Source organism: Frankliniella occidentalis, unplaced genomic scaffold (genome assembly GCF_000697945.3).
Source record: "Frankliniella occidentalis isolate FOCC.00 unplaced genomic scaffold, Focc_3.1 Scaffold557, whole genome shotgun sequence".
NCBI classification, from domain to species: Eukaryota; Metazoa; Arthropoda; class Insecta; order Thysanoptera; family Thripidae; genus Frankliniella; species Frankliniella occidentalis.
Window position 1 is genome coordinate 71,425 of NW_026267673.1, and position 21,482 is coordinate 92,906.

At 40.7% G+C, this 21,482-nt stretch overlaps 5 protein-coding genes across 5 annotated transcripts; 2 read left to right on the forward strand and 3 right to left on the reverse strand.

The window, feature by feature from the left end:
- Window positions 1-281: 281 nt before the first annotated feature.
- Window positions 282-1,895, reverse strand: LOC113214482 (lysine-specific demethylase 4D-like). The gene is made up of 4 exons (XM_026433849.2): window positions 1,613-1,895; window positions 1,292-1,448; window positions 1,014-1,168; window positions 282-915 (listed from the first exon to the last, which is right to left on the reverse strand). Exons 1-4 carry the CDS (start codon window positions 1,837-1,839, stop codon window positions 411-413), a joined length of 1,044 nt encoding a protein of 347 aa, XP_026289634.2. The 5' UTR covers window positions 1,840-1,895; the 3' UTR covers window positions 282-410.
- A 136-nt stretch (window positions 1,896-2,031) lies between these two features.
- Window positions 2,032-2,514, reverse strand: LOC127751547 (uncharacterized). The gene is made up of 2 exons (XM_052275256.1): window positions 2,386-2,514; window positions 2,032-2,301 (listed from the first exon to the last, which is right to left on the reverse strand). Exons 1-2 carry the CDS (start codon window positions 2,512-2,514, stop codon window positions 2,032-2,034), a joined length of 399 nt encoding a protein of 132 aa, XP_052131216.1.
- Window positions 2,515-3,584: 1,070 nt separating this feature from the next.
- Window positions 3,585-4,821, forward strand: LOC113214481 (uncharacterized). Its single transcript, XM_026433848.2, has 2 exons — window positions 3,585-3,803; window positions 3,910-4,821. The coding sequence occupies exons 1-2, from the start codon at window positions 3,648-3,650 to the stop codon at window positions 4,381-4,383; spliced, it is 630 nt and encodes a 209-aa protein (XP_026289633.2). The 5' UTR covers window positions 3,585-3,647; the 3' UTR covers window positions 4,384-4,821.
- A 2,554-nt stretch (window positions 4,822-7,375) lies between these two features.
- LOC127751550 (uncharacterized) lies at window positions 7,376-8,226 on the reverse strand. Its single transcript, XM_052275259.1, has 3 exons — window positions 8,131-8,226; window positions 7,900-8,037; window positions 7,376-7,795 (listed from the first exon to the last, which is right to left on the reverse strand). The coding sequence occupies exons 1-3, from the start codon at window positions 8,212-8,214 to the stop codon at window positions 7,697-7,699; spliced, it is 321 nt and encodes a 106-aa protein (XP_052131219.1). The 5' UTR covers window positions 8,215-8,226; the 3' UTR covers window positions 7,376-7,696.
- Window positions 8,227-19,366: 11,140 nt separating this feature from the next.
- LOC127751548 (DNA (cytosine-5)-methyltransferase 3C-like) lies at window positions 19,367-21,469 on the forward strand (the record flags this gene model as incomplete). The annotated part of the gene is made up of 8 exons (XM_052275257.1): window positions 19,367-19,372; window positions 19,472-19,606; window positions 19,712-19,897; window positions 19,974-20,039; window positions 20,571-20,820; window positions 20,945-20,998; window positions 21,078-21,225; window positions 21,316-21,469. Coding segments are annotated over exons 1-8 (999 nt in total), but the record flags the coding sequence as incomplete, so codon positions are not given.
- Between the last annotated feature and the right edge of the window lie 13 nt (window positions 21,470-21,482).

Genomic DNA, 21,482 nt, shown 5'->3' on the forward strand with positions numbered 1-21,482 from the left:
AGTTTAAACTGTATTTTCAGTCACATGAAACATATGTAAATAAATTTAAAAAAATTTAAGGTGTATCTAGGGTGTTGAAAGAAAGTACGGATCTTTCATTGAAGGTCAATACTCTATACTCATGGGTGCATAATCACGATTCTCTATCTTGCAGGAATTTTTTCGCAGACTTTCCAATGTCTATTCTGATTCTAACAACACTCAACATAGGTATACCATGTTACAATAATGTTATTTTTGCAAAACAATATTTGCAATGAACATACGTGAGGATAACTTTTAATCTAGAACTTCTTATGCCTTTCATCAAAAACATCACGACACTACAAAGTTATAAAGGTTTTATCATCAAATAACAAAATAAATAATCAAATGCAGGTTTATATCCTTGTGAATTGACGGAATGAGAACTACTTCATCATTTTCTTGACTTGCTTCTGACCACAGCTTTCTTCATGGCTTTCCCTTCTCTTCTTTGCTCCAGTAAGTCTTTCACTGCAGTACCGACACTCAAAATGGGTGCCAGATTCTGAGGACCTTTTTCTGAAACCAGCCTCCACCAAGGCAGACAGCTTCACTTCATCACTTTTGTGGACATTTCTGATGTGGTTCAACAGTGAAGTTTTGGCACCTTCACCACGATAGGCTACAGTGTGGCTGCAAGGTCCAGAGGGACACTGGTAACCATTCTTGATTTTTATGGTTTCTTTGTAAACCGGGGCCACACTGGCCTCCGGAACAGATGCTTTATAATCTGACCCTGCTGCACACAGGTCGGGATAAAGCAGAGGGGCTATTGAACGCAGATGAACAGATATGCCTTGTGTATTTCCTATTGTCCAGGCACTAATGTGTTCCTGGTCTGCCCCTAGCTGCACCAGGGTGGATTTGATGTCAAAGAAGGAATTCATTGCTCTAAAAAGAAGTGATAAATCATTTCTCTGCTCTGACAATATATAGGCACATATTACATGAATGTTGTTATCAACTGAAAATTAAGAATAGGTACTCACGGGTGACATTTACATCTCTGGCTGGCCAGCATTCCAGGCAGCACCCAGGACTTAGACACAAAGTTCATAGCTTCATTTAAATTCAAACCTGCGTTTGCGCCCCAGTGAATTGTGTTCGGAAGTAGGTAAACGATATCTCCAGGTTTTTGGACAATCTGTTTAAAAAAAATGTTGAACATTACACTACCCAAATCACACATGAATTTTATACTATTAAGTCTTGTACAGCATTCAGTTTCATAACAAGATGTTTTAAATGCAATTACACTGAAACTCACAATAAAAACAGGAATACCAGCTTGAATTACCATGCGGTAATCCAACCAGAGCTGCTTGTGCTGCATGAAACACTTCAGGTTCTTGAACAATGACGCGATTGGGAGAGTTGTAATGAACTGAAGAAAAGCATTGTAAAATCTTGGTGGTATGAAGAACCTGTAGAAATAGATTGAAAGTGAAAGCATTATCAATTGAAATGAGCATTAATGAAAACAGACAAAAATTTGAGCGCTGGCCTATGCATGGGCTACCGTGTAGTTCACGCAGTCTCTGTTCATGATTTACAAGTATTATGTAAGAAACATGACAATTCCACGTACCAGACCTTGGCTTCACCATAAATGTGCCTATTAATGGCGCAGAATGAGAGGTCTTCTATATGGCAGTTAAACGTCGAATGTTCAAACCCAATATACACACTAGGTGAATTGATGCCATTGATCACCGAGCCACCGTTAAGGGACTGAAGATTGTGATTCATGGCAGCCATTGACACACCTTTGGTGGTCCCAAGTGAGGCCGGGAGACTCACATTTTGAATGTACATTATGGCAGAGCTTTTGTCTTCTAGCCTAATCAACAACTTATCTAGAAAGACATCAATATCTTCTGCCTCATCCCTGTAACAACGCATGAAATCCGTTAGTGAGTTGAGTGAAATTCATGAAAATTTTGTACGTTACAGAATACCTGTAAATCGTTAAGAAAAGTTAACATTTTTGGAGGCATGAATCAGTACTCACAGAGAGGTTCCCTGAACATCCTGAGAGTTCGAATGAAGAATTTCCTTCTGCGCAGTTCGCTGCAGCCTGGCAAGTTTTAATCTGTCCTTTTCAGTCACAGTGGTGCCATGTAGAGGGTCAATGTAAAAAACAGTTTTCTCTATGACAGTCTGCCTTTTCAGCCAGTCAGGGTGAAATAGGTCCAGGCTAACATCTTCTCTCAGCGCCACCTTCACCTGCTCCATATTGCTCTTGCCATCATCGGCCGTCCATGTAGTGAGCCTTCCCTGAATAACATAATAATAATAGTGAGAGGATATTTGAAGATGAAATTTGCAGAAAGTAAATGGCATAAGAACCTTTTTTCTTACAATAAATGCTCCTTCCTTTACAACAAGGTGCAGTACGCTGTCAAGGAGCTTGCCAGGGTTAAGGTACTCTTCCTCTGTGATGTCAAACACCATGACACCTCTGATCCTTTTCTCTTGGCGAACATCCATGACACTACTGCAATAGTTTTTTTTTTTAAATTAATAATGTGGAGTAAAGTCTCAAATGAACAAAAGTATGTGAGTATTTTCGACACGAAAATTAAACAGTGAGATCGTACGTAACCTAACCTCAGGTAACCTATTCGATGGAACGCTGTTTTTGTGGGCTTTCTTGTTACCCCTTGATTCTGCAGTAAGTCGTAAATGTGAATTTTTCACCTCTTATATATTAACACTATGTAATTTAAGTATGATTTCTTCGTATGTAAACTGCTCGGATGCAGAATATACAAACAAAACTGGACAATCGAAAACAGAGCGGGAACGAAATGTCAGGTGGAGAACGCACGCATGGCTACTGGCTCTCTCACGGCATGATGGATACACCAAAGCATAAAAGAAGGCAGAAACGTGACAGATAATTAGAAACGAATTGTTTAACTTGATTGATTCTTTTTTCGTCCATATTTCTGTAAGTTCTCTGCATTGATGAAAGTGCCATTTAATCCTCAGTCAGATTGTGTACAGTTCATTCTCTGCCGAACAGCTTGGGCAGACCAAGTGACCAAGTGTTTGTGGAAGCAGTAAGAGTAACTTCGCAGCAAGTCACAAGTTGCAATTCTTGTGCAGCTGTCGCTAGATTTTACTGTAGATATTTTGGCATTGTAAATGGTAAATATCAGTACGTTAAATAATTTGACATCAGCAATCCATGTCACATACCATCATGTGCTGTTAGCAGGGATGATGAAGGATTATAACCTCTAAATTGTTTATGAAAGATAAATTTTTATCTGCTTCTTACTAAAGTATTTTCTAATAACAAAGTAACTGTTCTCATTAGGCTAACAGTGGACCTGACGGTCTCCTCTCTAAGTGGTGCCTGTCTCTGATGGAGAGTTCCTGTTCTGACTCTGAATTACCAGCGCTGCCTGAATTAGGCTTATCTGAAAGGTATTTTTCTTTCATCTTAAGTCACAGTTTTCTTAGTGAGTAAGGAATACTTGTTTTCTCAGTACAACTTATCCACAGTATCTCACTGTTGTTCATTCTCATCCCTTCCTAAACAGTGCACCGGATGTTTCTCTTCATCCAACAGCAAAGTCTCTCTCGGGTTTTATTTAAAGTTTGTGGAAGCCAAAATGAGATCTCAATCTACTCGTGACAGGAATGATGTTGTTTCCTGTCTAGCTTACGCAGCTGGCCTGTGTGTTACTAGGGAGTTCGTAACTGAGCTGCTGAAGGAGTTGCTGACAGAGGGAGTTTCACCACATCTGTCACAACACCACCATGCATCGGTTTGTCCCCCCTTCATGTACCACTTTAATATTAAGAACCTAGCCAGATTTATGATATGAGAAATTTTTTCTTTAATGATTCTTACAAATTACCGTTTGATTGCAGGACTGTCAGCAGCATAACGAATGTAGTAATGAAGGTGGCAACTACAACCTTCCCCTTGAAGGAACAGCACGTTCTGAAATAACTGTGGAGACAGTGAAGGTTGAAGTCAATGAAGATTCAGAAATGAAAGAAGAAACTGAAACTGTAGCTGCTGATGGCAAACGTATGGGAGTGGGTACAGCTTTACCGCATCGCAGGCATTTCTATTACCTGTCAAAGAATGTCCCACATACCTATGCCCTTTGTATGAGAGGGGTGAAATGCAAAATATGTGGCAACATTTTTAAAGGTATGACATGTGTTGATGATTTGTCGAACCATATTAAAAAGGCGCATAGGAAAAAAGCTACAGCAAGGTTCCTGAAACAAATACGTGAGGAAAATACGGTAGAACGCATTATTGGCCCTGGAATGACATGGTGTGAATGCTGTACATGCGACTTTCTCGCTAAGAGTCATGGCTGGATTCGATAATTACTTTTGCTAACGTGATTTATTCATTACTTTTTAAGTATCAGCAGGCAGGGGGTGTGATTTATTGAAATGGAGCAATGGTTTTTTTTTACCTTGATTTTGATCCCATAAACTTCCTCATGAAATGTGAATGTGCATAAGACATGCCATAATCCACGCAATATTGATTCAATTGCTTCTTAATTATTTATTCCGCTAATTGTAAAGTATTTGGCTGAAAACTGTATTTTAAGCTAAGAGCTGATTTAAAGTGACACCCGGACAGGTCTTGTACAAATCTGACTTGCTGAAAAACAGAATACTGGAAACTTGTTAGAAATAGAGTAGATGAATTGGAATACTTTATTGTACATATATATGCCTGCTGCTTTGTGCTTTGACCCCCTTTAAGGGAGGTGCTTAGATTTTGCTGTAACGAAATATATGAAACTTGCATAATACAGAGTATATGAAATGAAATTATTGTGGTATATATAGATTACAGCCAGCCATTGTGTGTTGACCTAGTTTTATTGAGGTGTACAATTCCAATTGAAAACTTGGTGCACCTGTCGTCTGTTCAAGGGATGAAATTCCTTAAAAGTTGTAGTACATTGTTTTTTCTGTACAGTCGGAGTAAATGGCTTCGCTAATAGCACAGCCAATAAATTCTCATCAACCTTGTCGCAGTGTTGTCTCCATCTGATCATGTTCTTCTAATGTCAATCGTGAAAAGCAGTTCTGTCGCTTATTGATGCCTTCATGATAAGTTCATTAATTATGAATATTTTAGGGAAATAAGAAAGGTGAAAATGTACAACCTTCCCAACTGTTGTCCAAAGTATTCCATCAAAATAAAGCACATAATACAAAGCAAATTTTCCTAGGTTGTTTCATTTTTAAATCTTTGTGATTCAACTATTATTAAAAAGGTGTCAAGAGAAGGAGGTTGTCTTTCTGATTCCTCATCTGCTTCTAAAATATTTCACATAAAAAACCTGTCAAGCTGCGCCTCCAGTTACTTACATTGACCATTGCTCCTCTAGATCAGCACACTTTGTGGACTTCTCATGCCAGTTGTACCGTTGCCTCACTCAGCATTTAAAGGGAAATGAACCTCGTTCTGTTCACAGTCACTACCCAAAATTCATTTTTCTATAACTTCCCTGTCAGGAGAGAACCATAGAAAACAGTTTCAAGGGTGACAGTTTAGACCTTAACTTAAATCTGTGCGAAATGGCAAAGCTTATTGTTCATATTCAGAGTCTTCAAAAGTCAGAAAGCTGCTAAGTTGAGCAATTTGCTAAAAGTCCGGTCCACTCCCTCCAATCCAAAATCTCTGTCGGTGAGTTAAGGAGAGGTTGTGGTATGGAAAGAAAGGGCAGTGTCCCCTGAGTATTTTGCCCGTGGAATGGTGGAGATTGGTCAACTGGTCTACTCACAATCACCTCATGTTGGAAATCCTACTTTGCTTGTCGCTGCTCTGCGTCAGACTGACTTGTAGTTTTAAAGTACTCGTACTGAAAAGAAGTGATAGTTTCTCTATAAATGAGTGTGGCCCCTCATTTTAAAGAGGAGTGTTTGTCATATTCAATAGCACAACTAAAAATTCTAAATCTAACGTGGGCTGGTAGTACAAATTTGAATTATAACTCTCATTTTGTAATTTTAGTAAAAGTTTCAACTTATTCACCCTCAAATCTCAAAGAAGGCTCCGGAGCAGCTCAGGTCTGTGTTGACCATGAGATGCAAAAATCTGATTTTATTGAAAATGGACATTTACTTCTGATTTATTGGAATGGATGGAAATCAACAAGTTATTCATTAATATAGAAAAAAACAATTACATAATTTTCAGGAAGAGGGCTGCCAAAACCTCAAATATTCCACTCTTCAAAGTTAGGAACCATGACATCCTGAGGACAAACACTGATAAATTTCCGGGTGTGGTAATTGATAAAAATCTCCAAAAATTTCAAATAAAATGTCACAGTATCTGATCAAGCTATTATTGGGAAAATAAGCATCATTGTATTTTTCCTTGCTTTAGCACTTAAAGGGGAGATGATTCCCTTGTAAAGAAAAATTTTTTGGATTTTTTTTTTTTTGGAACTTTCCCCCGATACAAAAATCAGTTTTGAGAGTCAAAGTTGAGACGGAAGGCTGAAAACTTAAATCAAGGTCCTAAGTACCCTAGTCTATTTGGGTACCAAGTTTCAGTGACATAAGTTGATGGGAAGTTTTATCCGAGCCCTTGTTTAAGCACTCAATACGCTTTGGGTTCTTCTGAAAACAAAGGTGCTCTAGGGATTCTCAATGGTCAGGAAAGCACCAATTGTTATAGAGAATAAAAAAACTAGAGGACAATATCCTTCTTTGGGCACCAAAATGATAAGGGAATCACAAAGAATTGGAAAAGGCATTTCAAGAAAAAAAAAATCTCTTCAATGTAAATTATTATGATGTAATATTTTAGAAAACAGTTGAGGAGGTATTAGCTAGTTCCCCAAATGACTTCCTTATGATATTCTGAGGTAAGAAAGACAATACAAGAGCATCCAGGCACATAACTGCTCTTAAAAGTTTACATAATCAGCATGGCATACTTTTTCAAAAATATACAGACTTGCTTATGTAACCTTAGGCCTGGACAGAGAACCATTTGCCCTATCTCAAAAGTAATTGATGATTTGGAAACGAGATTTGTGTGTACAGCTTGGAAAATGAAAAAAATTAAAATGTTCTGTGGCCTGAAGTCACTCAAGCAATGACTGCTGATGACAGAAAAATTTACTGTTGTGAGAACAATACTTTAATATTATGCATGAATTTCAGAATTTCTATTTTCCTACTTTCAGCTGTGTTTTCTGTTGACTCGTTTCTATACCTCTGTCTATTCTGTAATGAGTACATGTGTAATGTGACTGTGGAGTTCCTGCACACAAAGAATTAACACAGTTGACAAATGTTAATTTTTTAATTAAAATACAATACCGATATTTTTATGGCCAGTTATCTCCAAATTTCTTACAAATATTCACAATTTAATTTGGTTACACCACAATTTCAATATTCAGGCAAAGGCACTACAGAAAAGGCTACAACCACAAATCACTGCCCGAATGTCAATTTCTTTTTCAATAACGATAAGGGGAATACAAAACAGACCATAATGACGCTGTCCCAGTCAGGTCTGTCAAAGTTATCACTTAAAGTCCACTCGTACTGGTCTTTTATTCAAACTCGTCAGGATGGGTTTTCATCATACGTATCATGACAAATTTCTTATAACTAGGACCTTAAATAGCAATTACTGGTCACTCACAATCTCTGTCTACGACATTGCACTGGTGGTCACTGGTCTTCTCGAAATAGCATCCCTGCAGTCCTCACTCTCGGCTGCTAGCTCAAGTGCGTCTTGCATGATGTGCAGCTGTCGAGTAAAACGGAGGTTTTCAGTGCAGATCGAGGTATTGTATGCATGAAAGAAGGCCAATCAAGTTCACAAGAGAAAACAGCAAACAAAACTTAACTTACCCTAGCGTCAGATACAATCTCTACTGCAGTCCATTTGGGCATGTTCGTAACTCCCAAAGAGAGAAGTAATGGTGGGTCCACGAGTGCAACGTCCCGAATGGTCTTCAGGCCCATGCGCAGCATTTCCTTCGCCCGAGCCTTCCGACATAGATGCAGGAAAAAAGAGGGAAACTTGTTAAGTTGCATACTTTACCAATGCTCACAGCTGTTACAACTAATTATGTATGTTACCGGTGTGACATGGTTAAGCTGTAGCAACGGCCTGATCTCTTCGATTGCGGCGTCCTGAAGTTTCCGTGCAACCAATGAAGACATTCTTGGATACCACCAATACCTGTCCAATGCCTGAAATGGAGAGTTGCGACCAGGGCAGATGCCTAATTAGAGCCTACATGGACATATAAGAAAAAGAGAGGTATAGGTATAGGACTGTATATGTTCCCACCAGGCAGAAATTCGCCAAGTTGCCACACCGAGTTGCTAGGGAAGTGGACAGTTCCAACACTAGCCCACGGTCAAATCCATATGTAACACACACTTGTTCATAGTCATCAGGGCTGCAAATAAGGTCGTTCAGGAAAAGAGCCGACCACATTCTGGTCAATTTGTCCCCAAAGATGGGGTCGCTTCTGATTCGGGGGGCCACCCTTACCCACAGGTTCACTTTGTTCTCTTCCAATCCCACCATCTCAAAAATCTTCCTAGCGGGGTGCTCCGCGTATACTTTGGCAATCTGGAAAACGCAGAGATCTATCATGAGACTCTACGCAAACCGTGGAGTACATCATTTCACATAGGCACGATGTTATTACCTTGTCACCAATGAGGCTTGTAGCGTCATGCACTGCTCTAGTGGCCGTCGGAGGGTCTACAATTGGCCGACACATATCTTTGGTGAGCGAAATGTACAAAAAGATGAGGTAGTCCCTCAGACATAAACATTCCTGATATTCTTCGATCTCCGCTACGAACTCTGCAGCGTCATCCAGTGACAAAGAACCTGCGAATGGGAACAATCATGTAACAATATAACATCAAGTGCCAGTGTAACGATCCTTACATCCTTTACGCGTACCAGCTGCCGTCGCGACGGCAAATGCAGATAATCTTAATCCAAAGTCACAGGACTGCAGTTTCCCACCGGTGATCGCAGCATCAAAAGCCAGTTTCACTCCTTCTGTGTCATGGGACATGGACGGAATCCAGGCCTCCGGATCAGACACTCTGTGGCGGTGGGCTAGTACATCATCATCGTCTGGTACGTCCCCTCTTAAAACCACTTCCACCTCCATACTGACATTGGCAAGCTGCCCTCGGGCCTTTGAAAGCACCGTTACGAAGCCACCCCGTAAGAGATTCTGTCGGACAAAGGACAAAAAATCAATCGTCATTATGGGCATGGATAATGAGGGTATTTTTCCTGAAAGTAAAGTACTAGATGTTACTCCTCTCACCTGCAATGACAGTAGAAGGGGCTTGATTGATCTCACCGTCACGGATTCAGGTTCATCCCTCTTCTCTCCTATCTGGTACAGCAATGTAAGCTTGAACACCGATATGACGTCCGTCAGTGTCAGGACGTCACAGGACCCGATCTCCAAAGATGTCATTAGTAATCGTGTGACTCCATTAAATTCATGCTGCTTACTAGTCTTGGTGTCATGCCCACTCGTTCGTCGATTGTAGTACATACTGTGTGTCAGCATCTGACTGAGGACATTATCGGCGCCCTGCTTTAAAAGCGCCTCAAAACGACTGACCTGAGTTGGAGGAAGAAGGATGAAGGAGTCCGGGCAGCTCGACAGACCGGACGCGCAACCTCTCCCTGCTCTCCCCACCATCTGAATGTATGTGGTGCAGGATACGAAAACATCCCTTGTGACGTAAGGTATCTGTATCACTCTCATGGCAGGCAGATTTACGCCCATTGCGAGAGTACTTGTGCAAGTGATGACATTGATGATGCCCCTGGCATACGCACCCTCAATTGCTTTCCTTTCTGTTTCACTAAGCTCGGTGCTGTGGAAACCAATGCCACACTTGATCCCCCTTATGAGCTGAGAAGGCACTCTCCCCCTGCTCTCCTTTTTGAGGTGGCCAATAAGAAAGTCTCTCTGTCTCTTCACGGCATCTGTTGCAATGAGCTGCTCACTAGAGGCAAAAATACAGCTCATAAATTTGAGTCAAGCATACTTTGTAGACCAAATAAAAATGCAGCAGTGCACATTAAATTCATCAATACTCACGCGTAGACTTCAGTGTGGGCTTTCGTCAGCATGGCGCACAGCTGTACACATGATGCTTTTGTCCCGCAGAATACCAGGACTGGGTCATTTTTGGCAACTGCATCAAAGACGAGTCTCGCAATGACACGCCAGTCGTCCTCAACGAAAAAATCCAGATCAGGGCTCTTAAAGATGTCTCCATCGGGCACGATTAATTTTGCTGGCGCGTTAAAGTCCACAGTCCTTTGATTTGTGTTAGCATCCTTAGCAATCCTCAACGCGGATCCACCAACGACCATGTACTCCTCTACCTCCGCCGGCCGAACTGTGACGTGGAATATGTTGGCTCGACGAGTTGACCCAGCGCCCACAAACCGTCTGAGGTCCTGCTCGTTGCCGACTGTGGCGGACATCGCTACGAGTCTTGATTCACTGTCAGCCCAGTAGAGGAATGAGGTAACAAGCTCCTCCATGACGATGCCACGCATCCCCTGCTGGATCATATGAATCTCGTCGAAGACGAGAATGCCAATCTCTCTCTTACGGTCTCCGGTCTTGCAAAGAAGTTTCCATATTACATTAGCCTTCTCCGTCGTGGCCACATACAATGTTCTGAGGTGATTCTTGGTACTTGGAGGCGGAAAATGACCCTTTCTCCCAGCGTATTCCGCAACCATAAAGGTGCTTAGCTTCGTAGCCAATAATTTCAAATCCCGTACCTTCAATAACAAGAGAAAATGGTTAGAACAAACTACATATCCATTAGACACAAAGAATAAAAGTCGAATCTCATAACGAATGAAGAGGCATGTACTTTTTCAGCCACGATGGCTACAAAAGGGAGAGCCAGGATAGCATCTCTACCCTGCACAATGAGACACCTCAGCATCAGAATGACTGCCACCAGCGTCTTTCCCGATGAGGTAGGTGCAATAATCAGTGCATTCTGTAGAGCCCCACTCCCATTAATGTGGCTCTTGAGCATCTCCACCTGCCATTTACGCAGCTCTACAATACGAAACGTCTCGAACACTGCCCGGCGGACGTTCGCTCCCATCATGAAGAAATCATCGTCATCTATGACAGTAGCGAGGTCCTGCGGTTGCAAAGAGATATACATTAATGCGCGGGATGGATTCGTATGAGTCGGTTGATGCCAGCTCTTCTACTGGGCGCAATATATATCAGCTAGTGAATCATCCCCTTACAGGCTGTCGCTGTAGTTCAGTCTGAGCGACCAAAAACTGGCTCTCATCGCCACACAACTCAGCATAACGCGTCGCCGTCTCCACCACGCTGTCGTCCATCTGGAAAAGGTAAAAAAGGTGTGATGAGTCACCTCAGTATCACGTGCCATTGCAACATAAAAGGTCGTGCTATAGGAATGTAGCCCACCATGTGCTTCAACTCTTTCCTTCTCTGTTCCTTTCCATGAGCCTGAGACGTTTCTAATCTGCAAGCCGCCGCCGCGTGAAGGCTCGTTTCTGGAGTTGGTGGCGTGGTTGATCTCTCTAGGAAAAACGAAGGCAGGCAAATATATTAAAAAACGCTGTCTACAACCAACAACCCTTCTCACTTTTTGCACTATTCCTTAATGACGTGGAATCAAGTCACTGATATTACCAAAGTTGCTCTCAATCAAGTTCTTCTCGGTACGAACACCTTCCTTCATGAGGCACATGTCTGAATCCAGTCCTCTAGTTTCATCGTCATTTGGAGATTTCATTCCGCTCCCCTTTTCACCGCCGCATGTCTCCATATACTAAAAAAAAACAGTTTTTCAGCTTTAAAAAAACATTTAAAAAAAGAAGAAAGCACAAGTACTTCAAAAGGTCAGAAACGAACCTCAATTCCTTTTCCTGAATCTCCATCATCAGAAGAAAACTTCACCTCCGCACTGGTCTTCTGCTTTTTACGAGGAGACATGAGATCTGATAAACTCATCTCTGAATCGCAAGAACTATCATCAAGCCCACATCCATTTTCGACCTGCGTTGACCCATTCACAGTCTCCTGGGAATGGACCGAGGTGCTGGAGTCATCATCATCAGAGTGAAAGCTTCCCGTCTCCTGCTCCACATTCGAGCACATGTCAGACACCAGTCCGCCAGATTCACAAATCTCTGTAGGAAGCGTTTTGCCTTCACTGGCTACCCCGCATGTCTGCATACACAAAAAAAACAGTTTTTCAGTTTAAACGCAACACATAATAATAAAGAAGGAAAAGCTCAAAGGGTCGTGAATAAAATTCATTCTCCACTCCCAGAACTCTTTCATCAAAAGAACACTTCACCACTGCACTGGTCCTTTCTTTAATACGAGGTGTCAGGATATCACATACACTCACTTCTGAATCGCTGGACTCAATTTCTTCTTTGACATGCCCTGACAAAGTTTGAGTTAAAGATTGACTGATGGAGTTGTGGGTATCACCATCATCCGCTTGTGTACTGTCCGTCTCCTGATCAGAAATGCACTGCACCAACATCCTGATATTATCTGATCCCTGGTCCTCTTGTTTTGATGCGGTACCTAGTGTAAAGCCACATTTTTAAACAATCAGTCAGAGTAGTCATAGAGAAAAGGGATCAGTTTTCTTTAGAAAAGCTTACTCGAAGAGGAATGAGATTCAGTGAAAATTGAGTCCAACAGAGATTGACCGTCATTATCATCCTCGTCGCTTGACAATATCTCAATGACTTCAGTGATGTCCATCCTGTAACTCAAGGAAATCGCATCTCTGAACATGGCATTTATTGAAACTCATCTACTTGTGGGCATCAACAAACGAAAAGTTATCACCGACGTTTACAAAAATGGCCCTCTTTTTCTTTTTCCAGAATGATATCCTATGTCATATCGTAGAAACCACACCATTTCCACATATGCATGATTCCAACTTAAAAAAGATGCCTTTGAGCGGAAGAACAAGTATGAGTTACTGGCACACAAATGGAATTTGTCTCAACCTGGTTAAACTAGTGCTACTTATGAGTGCAGAGTAACGTAAGGAAGTTAGTCTGAAAATTCTGTCAGCCTGAGAAGCACCCTAACCTTCGAAACCATAATGGTACTACCTTAAACGTCGTCACCTTGCAGTGGAAGGGGAGCTGGTAAACACTTACACCCGTCGAATTACACACAGTAAGTAGAAGTTATTCATCTCCACGCGATTGATCATACTATTAAGTGAACACTAACCTCTGAGGCTTCCTGCCACTGCAGCACAAGTAATCCACAATACGTCCCCTGTTTCTATCTCAATAATTAAATTCTCCGTCTTCTCAGGCTATACCGGACTATATCACCTCTACTTCTTGCATACAGAGAAAAAGTGTTATTGTTATTATCGCCGTATGAAAATGCCCAGCCAGCTGCCTTTAATTATAGTCCGGCCAGCCAAAGGTGACGCCTGGGTTTGCTGTAGCCGCCCATAAGAGCCCATGCTGCGCCAGGCGTCACCTTTGGCTGGTCGGACTATAGCACACCCCGAAACAGCCATGCCTGACGAGCTGTCGCAGTGCTGCCAGTAGCGTATTTCTTTCACAGCAGCAAGTTTTACCGCCACATCCCAATTAACTCCTTATCCTAATGTTATTGTTCTTTTAATCACGTGTAACGAAAAATTTAATTTAAAGACCCCTCAAAAGAATTCACTCTGTGATAAAAATATCTCATCGTTCCTTTTCCTTCTTACTCTTTTTAGTGATGAGTTGGCTAGCCTTGAAGTGATGTGGCCAATCAGCGGCTTTGGCATTCCACGTTCGTCTTTTGTTGGTTACGGACAAACGAGTTCGTTCATTTACCTTGTTTTTGTAGCTTTTATGATAATAGGTCATCTATTATCTGTTTCATTGTTAGGTTTCTGTAAAACTTGAAGGTAAGTAAATGATCACATATGTTTATTAACGTTTAATAATAAAGTGTATATATTCAGCATGGAATCAGCATGATTAGCCACGTTTTTATATCTGTCATCCTAACCTTTGAATCATTGCTTACCTGATGCCGGTATTTCATCAGCCTGGTCACTTCTATGAGGTTCAACTTAAAGCACAATACCTGCATGCATTTTGACATTTCAGATGTCGAACTCGAAGAAGCGCGGTGATCCCGGTTCAGGATCGGAAGATGAAGATAAATCTTCCCGCAAGCGTCCCGCACCTCAGCGGCTTTTATACCAGCCGCATGAATTCGAGACTGCTCTCGAACTGTTACTGAAGCACATGCCTACGCACCCATCTGGAAAACAATTCCTGAAAATATTGGGAAAGGTTTGTACATATTAACAGAATGGTAATGTTTTTCCTTTCCACAATCATCCCTAACCTAATCTCAACGTGTGCATTCTTCTGTAGCATCTCAGGAACAGGGAAATATCAGGTCTCCAAACTTTTATAAGCACGAAGCTCCGCAATGAACTTAAGTGTGGCACGTTTAATCAGCGACTCCGACGACTGACGCCAGCGGAAAGGATGTACATCAAGTAAGCCATCGGGCAACGAGCCCAATTGAGTCTATGCTACTTTTTCTCATTTCTCTTCATTGGCCTCACCTGTTGTTCTTTTCCAGAGGAAGTTACATGCTTGGTGTCACAGAGTTCGAAATGCCCCCTCATGATCCATCATTGGCCGAAGCAGGGAGCTCAGAAGAAGATGTTCCGTCAATTCCCGAGGAGACCAAAGGTTCTGGAGCCTTTTCTAAACCATGCCAAGTACCCTATCAAGCCCTGAGCATCAGCAAGAAAAAGGTGTCTTGTTCAGAGTCACCATTAGACGGACAGTCGGGGTCTTCATTCACCCCTCTCAAGACATCCACTCCTACCCTCAATGATGATAAAATTTCGAAGTTCCTGACTAAGCCATGTGCAATCAGGGTGCAGGTGGAAGACATTTTAAAGAACGAAAATATGCTACAGAAGATGGTGAAGGATATATGTGAGGGGTTCTTCTCAGAAAAAAAAGAAGAAATGGCTCAATGTTCTTCCTCTGCAAAAGTTACTTCTGCTCAACATGACCAGTCAGATTCTGGGATCGAAAAGTCTGATGTTGTGCCACCTGATACTGCCACTCTGTATGAAGAATCATTATCTGATTCAGTCCTTGGCCACATATCAGATATGGTAGAAAATTCAGCAACTGGATCACTCACCGACGCAAAGGAGTCAACCCAGGCCAACGAAAGGGACACTGAAACAGAGGCACGTGGAGACTCCTCCGATGAAGAGGGAGTCCTGGATGCAAGGGTCTCCACTATAACTTTGATTGAAGTTTTCCGAAAGCACAGCGCCAAGAAGAAAGGTCTGAACTTTAAAGCCTTTCCCACGAAGAAAGGTTACAAGCTAGCTGCAAAAGGTCTTCAAAACTGGTCATTGACTGCAGCTGCAGGTGCACCTGCTCCTGATGACACTGTCGTAACACATCTGCTCTCTGAAGTTTCCAAGTTCGACATTTGCAATGAAGCAGAAAAAACAGCTATATCTGTAGACCAACTTAAAGTGACAGAAGGTAAGAAGCTTGCTACAAGACTTGGTCAACTGACACTGTCCTGTGACAAAAAAATTCCAGCCCTTCTCGTAGTTAGGGATGATGGAGACTTCTCCTAGTTTTGATATCTACATGATCATTTTAATGAAGATTTTAAAACCTTTTTACAATATTTTTCAATTGTGTTTTATCTTATGATTCATGTTTATGCATGCTATTAACATTTAATCTGTACTTCTCATTACATTTATAATACAATTTTCTTTCTAAACTACTCTTGTAGACCCTTTTTGACGTATTACCTTATCCTACTAGAATAATTTGATGGTACTACTTTAAAAACCTGTCTGGTGTCTTATATGGCATTTTGAAATGCAAAACTCTTATAGAAACCAGTCTAATGTAGAATGTAGAAATTTCTACATTGGTCTGTATTTTCCAAAGTACTGTCCCACAGGAGTAAATCTTACTCCCAGAGATTCAGAAAAAAATCCTCTTTAATTTACAATCCATTCATTTTTCTGCCTGAGGAAGGCTTTTGCCAAGAACCTTCAACTCTGAATCTGCAAGCAATGTAGAAATTTCTACATTGGTCTGTATTTTCCAAAGTATCTGTCCCACAGGAGTAAATCTTACAGCTAGAGAATTAGAAAAAATCCTCTTTCATTTGCATTCTATTCCTTCCTCTGCCTAGGGGAAGGCTTTTGCCAAGGGAGGCAAACCAGAAATGAAAAGTTGTACTGTTTGAAAATAATAAGACTTAGATAGCTGTTTATGTATTCATTGTTTTTCAAATCCACATTACACCAACAGTTGTCTGACTGAAAAAATAGAATGCAGAAAGAAATGAATGTGCACATCACTATCCCACCAGATTTGCCCTGCATGGCAGTGGGAATGCCATGCAAACAAAACATTTCACATTCTTGATGAAATCATTTTGAGAAGACCAGGGAAATGATTTGGAAAGAGCCTAAACAGCTCTCATTCGATGGCTTCACCAGATTCTTTGCAATTTCCGGGCGAGAAAGAGTCTCTTACCTTCCATAAAGCCCCAGATTTTCCCACTTTAAAATCTCATTTACAAAGGAGCAATTTAGAGTGACCCCTGTGTGGCTTCGGAAGGGGGGCCAATTTTGGGCTTTCCTTTCCAGGGCACGTAATGGACTCCAGGGGTGTTAAAGTGTCCCCTGTGTGGCTTGGGAAGGGGAGGCCACTTTTGGGACTTCCTTCCCAGAGCATGAAATGGACTGCAGGAATGTTATGTTGGCCACTGGTTGGCTTGGGAAGGGGAGGCCAATTTTGGGCCTTCCTTTCCAGAACACTTCATGGACTCCAGGGGTGTTGAAGTGTCCCCTGTGTGGCTTGGGAAGGGGAGGCCAGTTTTGGGCTTTCCTTTCCAGGGCAAGTTATGAACTCCAGGGGTGTTTTAGTGTCCCCTGGGTGGCTTGGGAAAGGGAGGCCAATTTTGGGCTTTCCTTTCCAGGGCACGTAATGGACTCCAGGGGTGTAAAATGCTCTGGGGGTCACAAATTTGATTCCACACCATCAGGTCCCACTTTCACAGCAAGAGCTATGAGAGAAACCTTTTTTTGGATTTCTCTGCACATTTTGGCTCCCAGGAGACAAAAATGCATTTATTTCTCACATCAGTGAATTTTCCTGTCATCAGCAGTCATTGCTTGAGTGACTTCAGCCAACAGAACATTCTATTTTTTAATTTTTTTCCAAGCTTTACCGGATATGTGAAAGTCAATATATCTTGTCAAATGTAAGACGGAGCCCCAAATACTTTTGATTGTAGTTCGTGTAAACTTCGAGGGAGTCAAGTACTACATAGGTATGACAAAGGTTTCTATGTTTTTTTACAGGCAGACCTATGAAAGAATCCACATTATGACTTCCTCGGCACACTTTGGCTATCAGTTTGGTTATCAATTGTTTTAAATTAAATGCTCATAATACTATTAGCTGTTTTGTTTCTATCTGATCATGTTCTTGTCATTCATTGTCCAAGTTCATGAAATCTGCTTGATATATAGGGTCCTCCTATCTTCATATTCTTGGGAAAATCAGTTTGTGGAAGTACATTTTGTTAATGCTCTCAAAATTCTATTGTTGACTCTGTTTTGTTGAATCCAAATTTTAAACAACCACATTGTGTTCTAGTTTTCAAATCATTAATTACATTTGAGGTAGAACAAACAGCCACAAATAAATCGGTCCCTTTATGACTTTTATTCAGGCCATTTCAAGCAGGTTGGAAGGCTGAATTTCCATTGATTGGAACATTAAAATGCTACTGAATAATTTATAGGCCAAGAAATAAGACATTTCAGTGAAATCTAACAAATAGAAAATTTGAGCCCTTTCATTTCTAAAAGACTATGCCACATACAAAATTTTCAGAGGCACCACTGGATTCAGCATGAAAATCCCTTAAAAATGAGCTAAAGAACACAAATCTACAGCAACTATGAAGGAATTTCAAGTACCATCCACATCTTTCATTTTTACTGGACATTTTCAACCTATATTGTGACCTAGCAGCTGATATGCATCCTTATGCACCATTCTTGTCCTAAAACGTTCGGACCATCACCCTGCTGCTATTCCTGACTGATTGGAACATTAAAATGCTACAGAAAAAATTATGGGCCAAGGAATGAGACGTTTTAGTGAAATCAAACAAATAGAAGATTTGAACCCTTTGTATTCTAAAAGACTATGCCTCATATAAAATTTTCATAGGCACCACTAGATTCACCATTAAAACTCCTTAAAAAGGACCTATAGAATGCTAATTTTCCCCTCAGATAGTTCATAGTTCTTTGTGTTAAAAATGGTGATGGAAAATAAGAAAAAAGCATCGTATAAGCTTCTTACTCTGTACAGAACTAAGTTAGTGTTATAATTAGTAGGATTCTAAGTTTCAGCCCTGCGTCTAATTTGTAAGGCTCAGAACTAATTTATTTCTACGGTGTGAAAGCTGAAAAGGAAAAATCTCCAAAAAGATTTTAAAACTTGGTGATTATACACTCTATTTGCAGTTGATTGAGGGAAAAATATATTGTCCATCTGTAAGCTATATTTATTTGCTTTTACAAATTAGCAGGTCATTACTGTACATCCATTAACAACCCTCTTATACCAAATGTGAGCTCCATTCAACATTTCTAGTCAAGTCAATAGCAGACCAACCTGACAAGGTTAGGGGGTCACACTGTTTGTAACGAAATAAAGTAATCTCAGACGGGCAGCAATGCACTATTCATCTTAAACGAATCTTCCTACTAAAACGCGCACCATAAGATGTTTAACCCTATAATTCTTAACACCGGTACAAAAATGTTCACAAAAGTTAGGAAAAGTGTCTGGAGCACATATTTCAACTAAACATAACATAATCTCCGTGGCCGAATGGTATCGTGCAAATGGTCCACTGAGACGTGTAAACATGATAATTAATGCCTGGTGAAGTGTTTCACCTGATATAACATTTAGTTTTCTTAATTCTGAAACAAATATGACATATGGTTTAGACGGCAGCTGGAATGTTTACTCCCATGAGGTGCAGCAGACATTTCTGCTTGGGGTAAGGTATGACAACAGTACTGATAACTCAAGCTATGACAAATTCGTCTGTGTCTTTGTTGTCAGGGTAAATAAATAACATATACAGTTGCTATTTTCGTTGCTACTTCCTATTCTACAGTAATATTAATATCATTCCACAGATTTTGTGATCACCAAACAATGGAGGTATGGCTTATAATAACCCTTATCGCGTATATTCTTTCTTTAAGATTGTCATAATGTAACCTCACAAACAGCATCTATCCTGAAATTTTCTAATTTTAGCCAACTGTCATTCTTGAGAAAATGGCAGAAGCCAAAGAAATTCCGTCTGAAAATGTGACTGCTATCCGTCCAAGCAAAAGGAGGAAGAATAGGCGTTCCCTCTTCAGTTATACCAGGACCAAACATAATGTGTCTGTGCGTATCCAATCTACGCTTTAGAAGTACTGCCTTTCATTTAATTTTTTCTTTAAATGGCGAGAATCATGCCTTTGTGTTTTAACAAGTACCAAACTATTACAGGTTTCTAAATCATATGAACCAGCAACCTCTGAACATTTCGCTGGTTTCTCAAACAACACTGTCCTAGGTACAATAAATGGGAGAACAACACCACCTTCAGATTTCTGTGGATTTTCTGATGATGAGATATCCTTGTCAATGATACGGAAAACTCTCCACCCTCTCTACGGTCACTGCGAGGATATGGTAAGCACTGCATGCCTAGGATAAAATTGTTTAAAGAGGCATTTTTACCTCTCTATCTTATTTCTCTTGCTTTTAGTTTGATGAGTGTGGTCAGACAGTATGCACCATTGGTAGCAAGTACCCTCACGAGCACATAATGAAGGTGAGTCCCTTATATTTTTTAAGAAAATTTCTAAAATTGGTATGAAAGTACTTTGCACAATGCATCTTTCTACAATAACATTGTTCCAAAACTCAACTGTTATCGTTGTAAATGAGCAGGCAGCCCCTTTATATCTTGCGACACATATTTTTCCACGACATAAGCCAATATACAGTTCTCTTCAACTATCAAGGTCTCACTCCTGGTTCCTATTAAATAAGAATGAGCATTAAATTCTCTATGTGGAGAGCACTTTAGCCTTACTTAAAGTCCAGAATAATTTTCTATGACACCCTGTAGATTAAGTTTAATACAATTAATTTTCTTATGACATCTGTCCTGTGTGTTACAAACCAAACTTATTGGCCAAAGTTTGAATAATCTAATCCTCAAACTATCAGGGCAACAACAAGCTTCCCTTCATAAAAAGCTTTTCTGGTTTATTTTTTGCATTTTCTCTTCCTCTTCTCACTCTCTCTGAATAGGAGACATTTCATCAAACTCCTGATGTAACTTATTATCATTCAACAGGTACATATGATCAAAAATGAAAGGAAAGTCCGTGTCCTATCTCTTTTCGATGGCGTTGGAAGCGGGCTGCTGGTTTTAAAGCACCATTTGAACCTCGATGTAGATGTTTACTATTCTGCTGAAATTTGTGAGAACGCTCTGATGGTGCAAAGCAATAAATTTTCTGGCGAAATTGTGATGTTAGGTGATGTGAGGGGATTGAAAGGTGATCTACTGGATGTGCTGGGAAGAGTTGATTTGCTGATTGGAGGTAAGCATTAGTGCAGCGTTCTCAACAAACAAAATATAGAATCGTAATTAATGAAGCCAAATCTTCTACTTTTATTTCTATGTAATAACTGCACTATCAAAATCTCTTAACTCTTCTATTTCAGGGCCACCATGTAGCCAGGTGTCATCTGTGAATGCAAATAAAAAAGGGCTCTCTGGTAAATGTGTAACACTGTAACAAGTTAATCGTACTAAAATAAGCAATTAATCCTGTCATCATTATTCAATCCTATGTAGATCCCACATCTGAATCATGTCTCTACAAGGAGTTCATCCGAATAAGGGACATCATGATCCAAAAGGCAGCTGAGCATGGACATCTCTTCCTATGGATGATGGAGATGACAGCTCATATGGAACTTAAGGACTGGGAAACCATGACTCGGTATGGTATACAACACACCTCCAGCTATCAAACTGAATAAAAAGGCAATACTTTAGTTTGATTTACATAATTATCCACCTTTTTGTGCAGTGATGTGGGGCAGAAACCTCTCAAGACAGATGCAGGATGGTATCTGCCAGTGAATAGGGAAAGACTGTTCTGGACCAATGTTCCCCAGATAGAGGAGCAGGAGAGTAGAACAAGTCCCATTAAAATTGATGAACTGCTGTGCCCGGGCCGTAAGGCGAACTACTCCA

Bases quoted from the DNA above. Each gene is read 5' to 3' on its own strand.
- LOC127751547 (XM_052275256.1), bottom strand. From the start codon at position 2,514: ATGGATGTTCGCCAAGAGAAAAGGATCAGAGGTGTCATGGTGTTTGAC. The intron at 2,302-2,385 runs GTAAGAAAAAAG...TATGTTATTCAG, and splicing joins TAAAGGAAGGAGCATTTATT to GGAAGGCTCACTACATGGAC.
- LOC113214481 (XM_026433848.2), top strand. From the start codon at position 3,648: ATGAGATCTCAATCTACTCGTGACAGGAATGATGTTGTTTCCTGTCTA. The intron at 3,804-3,909 runs GTTTGTCCCCCC...GTTTGATTGCAG, and splicing joins CACAACACCACCATGCATCG to GACTGTCAGCAGCATAACGA.
- LOC127751550 (XM_052275259.1), bottom strand. From the start codon at position 8,214: ATGTCTTCATTGGTTGCACGGAAACTTCAGGACGCCGCAATCGAAGAG. The intron at 8,038-8,130 runs GTAACATACATA...CTATGTCGGAAG, and splicing joins AGCTTAACCATGTCACACCG to GCTCGGGCGAAGGAAATGCT. The intron at 7,796-7,899 runs GTAAGTTAAGTT...TTTACTCGACAG, and splicing joins AGATTGTATCTGACGCTAGG to CTGCACATCATGCAAGACGC.
- LOC113214482 (XM_026433849.2), bottom strand. From the start codon at position 1,839: ATGTACATTCAAAATGTGAGTCTCCCGGCCTCACTTGGGACCACCAAA. The intron at 1,449-1,612 runs GTACGTGGAATT...CTATTTCTACAG, and splicing joins TATGGTGAAGCCAAGGTCTG to GTTCTTCATACCACCAAGAT. The intron at 1,169-1,291 runs GTGAGTTTCAGT...TTTTTTAAACAG, and splicing joins CTGGTATTCCTGTTTTTATT to ATTGTCCAAAAACCTGGAGA.